We start from the raw sequence: 9356 nt of genomic DNA, 5'->3' as shown, positions 1-9356 counted from the left end.
GACGTGGAGCGTGAGTGCGGGCCGGGGCGGGGGCTGCGCGCCGGGAGGCGGGCCGAGGAAGCCGGACCGGCCCCCCTGAGGGAGCCGGGCTGGGGGTGCGGGGCCGGAGCCGGGCCTGCGCCCTGGATGGGTCCCCCGGTTCCAGGGCGTCAGGTGAGGCGTGGCTTGCGGCCCGGAGCCCCGAGTTGCGCGGCTGTGGGGCCCGAGCCGGGCGGCCCTCGGAGGCGCCAGACACCTTGCAGAGCCCCCGCCCGCTTAGCCGTGGCCGTTCCGCCTCTGGGCGGGGGCGCCTGGTGGTAGCCACCCCCTGGTCGCCGCTCTACTCCCGTAGGGTCTTGGGATGAATTATTCCCTCCATCACCTGCCTGGAAGATGCGAATTGATTGCATTACTGCCGGCGCCGAGCCCCGGGGGACGGGGTGGGGTGGGGAGGGGTGTCAGCGGGAGCCAGCGCAGCGAGCCCTTGTGGGCGCGGCCTAGGGTAAACTCCTGTTTTGTTTTTTAATTATTTGGCTTTCTCCATTGCTATCGTATCTTTTGTCAGTTTCGCTTTTTCCAAGGAGCCAGACTCTTCAGTTAAAACCCAATTTTTCCAATCTTCCCCCTTTCCTTGGGGGTGGAGAACCGAGTGGGGGAAGGAAAGCAGAGGAGCCTACCAAATCCTAACATTTAGTTCACTTAAGGCTGTTTAAGAAGCTTTTGAAGGGATGCGGTGTGACCGGCATAAAAGAGCAACAGCAATCTTAACGTACTTACTGACCACTACCATAATTCAAAACCGGCTTCGTGATTTTTGTGAGGGAGCAATTAAGTAACCAGGTTAACTGACTCTGCCGGGATCAGCTTCCCTTTACTCCGTCAGATGGTTTGTCCTCAGCAGTTTGGGCTCAGGGCCAGGCTTGGGATAGTGGCATTATCTGCTTATTTTTCAGCTCCCAGGATGGCAGCTCCCCTTTGCCGAGCACAGCCTCCCCATGGTACCCTCAGGCACAGCTGTACATCCTGCTCCTACGCCTCCTATTTGGGGCCACCCCTTTTATATTGTCTGGAAAAGAAACATGGGTTCAGTGCTGGGTCGTTTAGCACCTGATTGCTTTCTTGATAGAAGCAGATGACCTCAATCTATAAGGGCCTCCTTCAGAGATGCACTAAACCCCTGTATCATTTAAGGATGTGTCCAGCTACAAGTAACTGGAGACCCCAAATAAAGTAGCTAAGCAACTTGGGAGCTGTTTGGGTTTCCTTGTGTAACTGGAACAAGGGTAGGTGATCACCAGGTTTGGTTCAGCACCGGGTGCCATCAGGGACCCACCCTCCAGTCTTTCTTCTCCACCACCCTGAGAACACTGGCATTTGCCCCCATGATTACCATATGAACAGTCACAACTCCAAACATCACCTCTGTATCCAGGGCCAGAAGAAGGGGAAAAGTGGTCACCAGCCTCTGTTTCTCCTTCTTATCAGGAAACCAAAAGTTTTCCCCAAAACCTCCCTTCTTCCAACTGATTTTGTACATTATTGGCCAGAAGTAGGTTCCATCCCTACCGCAAGGGAACCTGGGAAAGGAAGAACTGAGCTGGGCACATTGTCATCCCCAAATAAAGTTGGGTTTCTGTTATCAGGAAACAGTAGGGAATGGAAATTGAGAGGCAGTGGACAGAGTCTGCCTCATTTCACTCTGCAAATTCCTGCATTCTGCAGATGATGTCGATGATGCTGTTTGGGTGGTGTTAGTGCCTCGGGGGTAGGTCATCTGACTATTGCATTTTACAAATGAGGAAACTGAGCACAGCAGTCCGTTGGTGGAGGGACCAGGATTCCAGCCCAGACAGTCAGAACTCCAGCCCAGCCTGGCTTCAGCTTTTTGCCCAACCCCTCTGGACTCTGTGCAGAGGAGATTCTCCAGAAACCCTCTTGACCAACAGTGAAGACAGCCCACTAGGAGCCTGTTAGCCTTTCCTGTGACTTCGGGAAATGACTTTAAGGCAGAGAGATAGTCATGGTAGAGTTTTTCAGCAGAGACTCCTGCCAAGGATGCAGTACCCTCAGAAGCCAGAGCCAACTTTTGGACCCACAGTGGAAGGATCTATTCCCACCTGCATATATGTTAGAATTTTGGAGTTGAAAAGACCAGGAGTCACATGGTCATGTTCCCCTTTATTCCCCCTGCAGCCTCCAGACTACTTCTCCTCTACTCCTGTATAAAACCTTTGCTCCTTTGAAGCTCCTGTCATTCAACTGACATCTGTTTTCCCCTTCTCCATGCTGCTGTCTGCTGGCCTCCCAGCCAGGCTGCCTCATTTCCTGAGGACTTTGGCACATGGCTGGAGGCTTCCTTTTGACCTTAGCCCTGCCCCATCCTTGGTGTCTTCAGGGTTCAAGAGGGTGATCGTACCAACACTCTGGCCTCTCTCTCCCTCTCCAACACAGGCTCCTGGAACCCTTTGGTGGTCAAAGCTGCTCCTCCTCTTCTGACCAGGCCCCCCACACCCACCAAGAGATCGCCACCAGGAGATCTAGGCTCACTGGGCTCTGCTCTCTTCCATTCTCTCAGACTCTTACTGAGCCTGTCATTCTTGCATTTTGGTGTTGTTATATGGATGGCCCTGTAGCCCCTGCCCCAGATGGGAAAACTTTTCAGGCCACAAGCAAAGATGACCAAGTCATCCTGGTTTGCCTGGGACTCTCAGTTTTAAAATGGAAAGTCATACATTCTGGGAAACCCTTCAGTCCTGGGCAAACTGGGACAGTTGATCGGCCTTCTGTTAGCTCTGACTTGCCCAAATTCTTGCCTAAAAACACAACAAAATAGTAGAGCATGAACTTGGAGGAAAAGCAAACTGTACCCAACTCCACACCCTCACTTCTTCAGCACTCCTCCCTTTGACCTGCAGACTAGCATCCACACTGCTGAGCCCTCATCCCCGAGTCAGACCCTTGGCTAACTTAAATAGAGGAAGTGGCTGATATGGGAGCCCAAGGGGAAGCCTGGCTACATCAGACTCCATAGCCCCAGGCCCAGCGCCCCTGCCTTTCCCCATCCTCCCTTAGAGCTTCTTCCTTCTCCCTGGATGTGTCCCCTGACTGCCTTCTGCTTACCTGCTTTCATGGGTAAGTGCTCCCTTGCTTGAGTCTAAGACATTTTAAAATTATGAGGTATAATATATAGCTTGTATTAGTTTTCTATTGATGTGCAAATTTCCACAAACATGGCTTAATGCAACATTTATTTTTTTACAATTCTGGAAGTGAGAGGTCTAAACTGGGTCAGCAGGGCTTTATTCCTTTTGGAAGCTTTAGGGGAGAGTCCCTTCCTTATCTTGCTCAGCTTCTAGAGGCCATCTGCCATCCTTGGCTTGTGACCCCACCTCCTCTGACCTCCTTTCTCGCATCACATCTTGACTCTGATCTCCCTGCATCCCTCTTACAAGGACCCTTGCAATTACAGCGGGTACGCCTGTGTAAACCAGGACAGTCATCGCATCTCAAGGTTATTAATCACATCTCAGAGCGCCTTCTGTGGTGTAAGGTAACATACTCACAGGTTCCAAGGATTATGAATAGACATCTTTGGAGGTCTTATCACACAGCTCTCAAAACTAGAAGGTTCACCTGCTTCAGCCTCAGTCCTCAGGCACAAAACATTTCCTTCTGTCCCCATGCAACCAGTATAGATGTGGAGACCGCGGAGATCCAGGAGGGGTTATATTCCTTTAGCTGCCCTAAAGTCCTGCAGCTACTCTAAGGGAGAATGGGGAGCAGATACCAGGGCTCAGGCTCCTAGTATAGCTCTCGTTCTCACCTTGCTAGGCCATCACTCAGACAGGTGAGATTTACATTAAAAATACAAAAAAAAAAAAAAAAAAGAGGCAACCAGGTGGCTCAGTCAGTTAAGTGTCCAACTTCGGCTCAGGTCATGATCTTGCAGTCCATGGGTTCAAGCCCCCTGTCTGGCTCTGCACTGGCAGCTCAGAGCCCGGAGCCTGCTTTGGATTCTGTGTCTCCCTCTCTCTTTGCCCCTCCCCTTCTTGTACTCTTCTCTCTCTCTCTCTCTCTCTCTCTCTCTCTTTCAAAAATAAATAAACATTAAAATTTTCTTTTAAAGAAAAGGAAAAAAAATCCATGCATGTGTATGAAAAGGTTTCAATATTAAATTTTAAAAAGTCTCAAACAGTGCATAAACGTGATCTCATTAGCTTAAACAAGAGTTGCTTGCGTATGCATTGACTCTGTGACAGGATACACAAAAACTCGTTATCTCTAGAGAGAGCCCATGAGAGGAAAAGCAGTAGAGGCATTTTTCACTTTATACTCATCTGTGCATTTACTGTGTGTATAATAAAAGATGACTACTGGAACAGGAGTCAAGATCAAGGGGAAAAAAAGAGAGTTCAACTTAAAATTTTTTTTTTACATTTATTTCTTTTTTGAGAGACAGAGAGAGACAGCATGAGTGGGGAGGGTCAGAGAGAAAGGGAGACAATGAATCTGAAGCAGGCTCTAGGCTCCGAGCAAGTATTCAGCACAGAGCCTGACGCGGGGCTCGATCCCACCAACCATGAGATCATGACCTGAGCCGAAGTCAGACGCTCAACCGACTAAGCCACCCAGGCGCCCCAAGAGTGTTCAACTTTAGAGAGTCCTTAACTTGAAGTTAAACTGAAGAATGATCTGGAACAGAGCAGGAGGTGTGCTGTGTTAATTTTGGCCACCATGTACTGGCAGCTTCCTGGGATGGTGGGGGGCTTCTTCTAGATTCCCAGCTTCCTTGGGGGCAGATTCTCATCTGGTCTAAGAACAAACAACTCAAAGATGTCCATAATTTCTTTGAGTACAAATCCAGATGACATTTGGGCAAATCATGGGACTTCTGATCAGATGCTATTCACTTTTCTAACTGTTGTAAATGTAACTTTGTGAAAGGGTTTATTGTCAAAGGCTATGTTATGGCTGGAATCTTGGACTATTCTGATTTTATGGCATAGGGAGAAATCTAGGGAAACTGACTTTCTGGATTAGTCTGAAGCACATGTGTTGGCTGACGGTTTCCATGTTCTAAGGAAATACTCTGTGTCCTGAGGGTAGAAGTGACTTTCCCTACAAGCTGATCCCCTCCCTGCTGCTCTGCCACCTGCCGCCCGCAGCCTGAGAGGGAGCAGAAAGCAAACCTGCCTTTCATTCCGTCACCCTTTGCTCTGACTCTGCATTCATAATCGTGCACAAGCTAGCTAATAATGTAAGTGTCCCTAATAAACAAATGCCATGCGGCCTGGGTGGCTCAGTGGTTAAGTGTCAGACTTTGGCTTAGGTCATGATTCATGGCTGGTGAGTTCAGTCCCTGTGTGGGGCTCTGTGCTGACAGCTCAGAGCCTGGAGCCTGTTTCAGATTCTCTGTGTAACCTCTCTCTCTGCCGCTCCCCCACTCATTCACACACACTCTCAAAAATAAACATTAAAAAATTTAAAAATAATAATAATAAATGAATGCCCACTGCCACATATTTAGAAATATAGAAGAAAACAAGCCATTCATAACCCCACCACCCGGAGACAGCCAGTTGTAACATTTTGATGTATTTCATAGCTTATACTTTTATGTTTATGTTTGTGTACATACTTGCGAGCATACTTGGGATTGTACTAGATGTAGAGTTTGAGCCTAGTTTTAATCTGACACAATGGATTAAAATGCCCTTCGTGTCATTTTACCATTCTTTTAAATCTCAATATTTTGAAATTATTGAATGGAACCATGTAGTGCTCCCATCTGAAAGACGGTACCATAGCTCAGCCTTTCCAATTTCTACTTAGGGAATTCTGGGGAGTTTTTTTCTGCATGTAGCTAATGGATGTTTTGGAACAATTCCAAAATGTCAAGCACAAGTGAGGAAATGTGATTGCAGATGTTTTCCTTCCGCCTCAGTGTTTGAGGATTTTGTTTATATCCCACCTCATTCAGTCCTAGGGTAGAATCAGACAGAATGGTTAAAAAAAATTTTTTTTAAATCTGTATTATTAATTGAGATACAATTGACACACAGTGTCACATTAGTTTCAGGTGTACAACATAGTGATTCGACAGCTCTATACATTATTCTGTGCTCACCACACGCGAGCTGCCTTCTGTCACCATATAGCATATTACAGTGTCATCGATTGTATTTCCTGGGCTCTTACCCCCTTTTCTCCCCATGACTTACTCGTTCCCTACCTGGAAGCCTGTACTTTGTGCTCCTCTTCACCCACTTTGCTCATCCCCCCACTCACCTCCCCTCTGACAACCACCAGTCTGTTCTCTTCATTGATGGGTCTGCCTCTGCATTTCATTTGTTTGGTTTCTTAAATTCCACATAGAAGTGAAATCATTTGGTATTTGTCTCTATGTCCCTGACTTACTTCACTTATCATAATACTCTCCAGGTCTATCCATGTTGTAAATGGTAAGATCTCTCCTGTTTTTATGAGAAGTATTTCATTGTGTGCATGGGAGGGTGTACACACACACACATACACACACACACACATATCACATCTTTATCCATCTATCGATGGACACTTGGCTTAAAATGTGAGTTTTTTTTAAAGTTAGCTTTGGATAATTTTTCACCTTGATTCCTTAGACCTTCTTCCAAATAGTGGCCATCAGAAGACAGTATATTGGCGCAAACTTTGGAAAGTGATTCAAGATAGTTTTTTTAAAGGGTTCTGTTTTCCTATCGAAGACATCTCACTTATCTTTGAACTTGTCTAATGTATTACCAGTCATTTTCACAATGTTCATGTTCAGGAAAACTTGAGGTCTTGTCTGTGCTTGGGTTATTCTTTTCCTGGCCTTTTGAAATGATGAGAAGGACCCTGATGCCTATTTTCACTTAACGAATTTATGTGGTTTGGATTTTCATGAAGGGACCTGCACACTACTATACATTTTACTTAGGTTCACATGTGCTACCGATTATAAAATAAATAGCAAGACTATTCCCTGAAAGTTTTCATCTTCATGAAAAGTTCATCTTTGCCTAAAACCAGAATGATAGATTATTTCCAGGGCCCAATCTAGATAAACTCCTAATTCTCTCTCTTTACAGAGGGGAGCACAGGCTCAGAGGAGACATTCATTTCCACTAATTTATAAGTTGTGCCTTCCCCTCAGGATTCACTTTCCTTTTCTGAGAAGTAAGAGGGTCAGGGCAGCTCACTCACCTTGGGGGTCGGTGGGCAAGAAATGTGCTGAACACATATATATGCTCCCGAGCCTGGAGTCCTCCCTCCCCCGCTCAGCAGCTCAGCTCAGCTCTGGCTACTTTCTGCCCTCAGCTTCTAGAAAGGTTCTGTCTGTGAGAGCAAGTAGTGGCTGACAGGAGGAGGAGCTGATGGCAACTGAAAACCCCTGCTTCATACACTTGCCAAACTCCCGGCCCCAGCAGCATGCCTGGTGTCCCCCACAGGGTGCCCAGGATTGGTGCTCAGCCCGACTTGAGTTACTAAGTTCTCTTCTAGTTCTAACTTTGCATCGGTCTCCCAGCTGGGTAGAGGCAGAGCTGGGATGAGGACAGATTCCATGGTTACCAGACTAGAGTCCCTAACCCAGATCCATTGCTCTGGTTACTTCAGGAAGTAGGGGATCCAAGGTCAGGGTGTCTCCTAGACCAAGAAACCATTGTCATTGTAAGGTTAAAATCAGCGGAGTAAAAAGTTACAGTGTCAAGAGACTGGGAAAAGAGAACAGAGCACCTTTATTACAGAGTCAGAGATAAATGTAAAAGGCCTGTAGTGGGAGCGCTCTCGGGTGAGGTTCCCTGGTCCAGACAGGATGGGCCAGGGAAGTCACGCCTGGTATGGGAGGGCAAGGTGTTTTATGGGTGAAAGAGTTCCGGGTTTGATCTCGGGTGGGCAGACTGCCAAGCATGGGCATCCTTGGACGTGGCAGGGTGGGATTAGTTGTTTCCTTTATCGGGGTGAGGGAAGCTGGAACTCCATGATTGGCTGTTTTTCAAACGGGTGGGACATTCCAGGTCTGCGGGTGGGGGTTGTCGGTGCATGGAGCTCTCCCCCCATCCACAGCGAAGTGGCCCCTCGGTCACCATCTCAAAGTAACTCTTACAGTCACCACCTTACTTTGTCCTTGATTTTCTAAAGTATTAGAGGCACCTGCCCAGAACCTATACCATAGGAGGTGTTTTCTGTTCTCAGGGGTCTGAGTGTTTGTGCATAAGGTCTTTAGCCTCTCTGAGCTTCTCCTTCCTTCTTTGTGGAAATAAGGGTTAGCCTGTGTCCTCAGGCTATGTGTAAAGCCCTCAGCCCAGCACCTGTCTGTCCCCCTAGGAACTGTGCACTAAATGGCAGATAATGGCAACGTGCATTGAAAACCTCTAAAAATGTGCAATCCCTCTGATTCAGCAGTGCCGTGAATTGGCATTTATCAAAGGAGGTGATGCAGTGCAAAAGTATGCAGGCAGCCCTAGAAGTGTCTCCCAGTAGGGAATTTTAGGGCTATGGTTTATCCATACAGTGGAATGTCATGTTGTCATTTAAAGTGAGAGATAAGTATATTTGGCATAGACATCCATAAATATGTCCGATGAAAAAACTGATCCCCAAAATTGTGTGTGAAGTGTAGCCTGCCTGTGCACATATACACCTGTGCACACGTGTGTAGAGAACGGGCCTGGAAGGATATACAGATGTTCAGAATGGTCGGGCTAGGCAGGGCTGTAAGCGATCATGTTTCTATTTTCTGATTACTTTCAATGGGTGTGCATTGTCTTCTTTAATTATATTAAATCAAGAAAAATCCTTCTCCCTGCCCCTAACCTCCTCTTTTCACTCTCCCGTTCTCTCCTATCCCAAACACAAAAGTTGTTGTGGCCCTTCCATTTCACACCCCTCCTCTCCAGGTTACACTGTTTCCAGTTTTCTGTTCCCCAGCTCCTAGTAACCCATCTCTACACCTTTGGTTCCTGGCCTGCCAGACACCTGTTAGGCACTTTGATTCACTTCCTGCATTAAACCTCAGAACACCCCGGAAGATTAGAGCAATGTCTTCCATTTTACTGAACAAAAAACAGATATAAAGAAGCTAACTTCCTCCCTCCCCTTTCCTTACCCCAACTCTTAGGGATCCTTCAAAACCAGGTACCTGTGACCTCTCCTTCTGATGGCACACCTGCCAGCAGTCCCTGATACCTCTGTCACCCGCACTGCCATGGGGATCTGTGTGCGGGCCTGTCTCCCCCGTGCACACTGTGAGCTCCATAAGAGCAGGGACTGTCTTACTCTTTTCTGTACCCAAGCATCCGGCATAGTATTTGGCACATAGTAGAGGTTCTGGAGACATTTAAAAAACTATAACTCTT

General features: G+C 47.3%; 1 protein-coding gene across 1 annotated transcript in view; it reads left to right on the top strand.

The window, feature by feature from the left end:
- The window catches only part of GNB5 (G protein subunit beta 5), a 50143-nt gene that overhangs the window by 9628 nt on the left and 31159 nt on the right, over positions 1-9356 (top strand). The window contains exon 4 of the mRNA XM_029952246.1: positions 146-327. Within this exon, the coding sequence (XP_029808106.1) occupies positions 146-327 (182 nt within the window). The remainder of the gene's footprint in view (positions 1-145; positions 328-9356) is intronic.

This window comes from Suricata suricatta, chromosome 9 (genome assembly GCF_006229205.1).
Source record: "Suricata suricatta isolate VVHF042 chromosome 9, meerkat_22Aug2017_6uvM2_HiC, whole genome shotgun sequence".
Lineage (NCBI taxonomy): Eukaryota > Metazoa > Chordata > Mammalia > Carnivora > Herpestidae > Suricata > Suricata suricatta.
The sequence above is the reverse complement of the archived record's forward strand: the minus strand, read 5'-3'. Positions and strand labels throughout refer to the sequence as shown.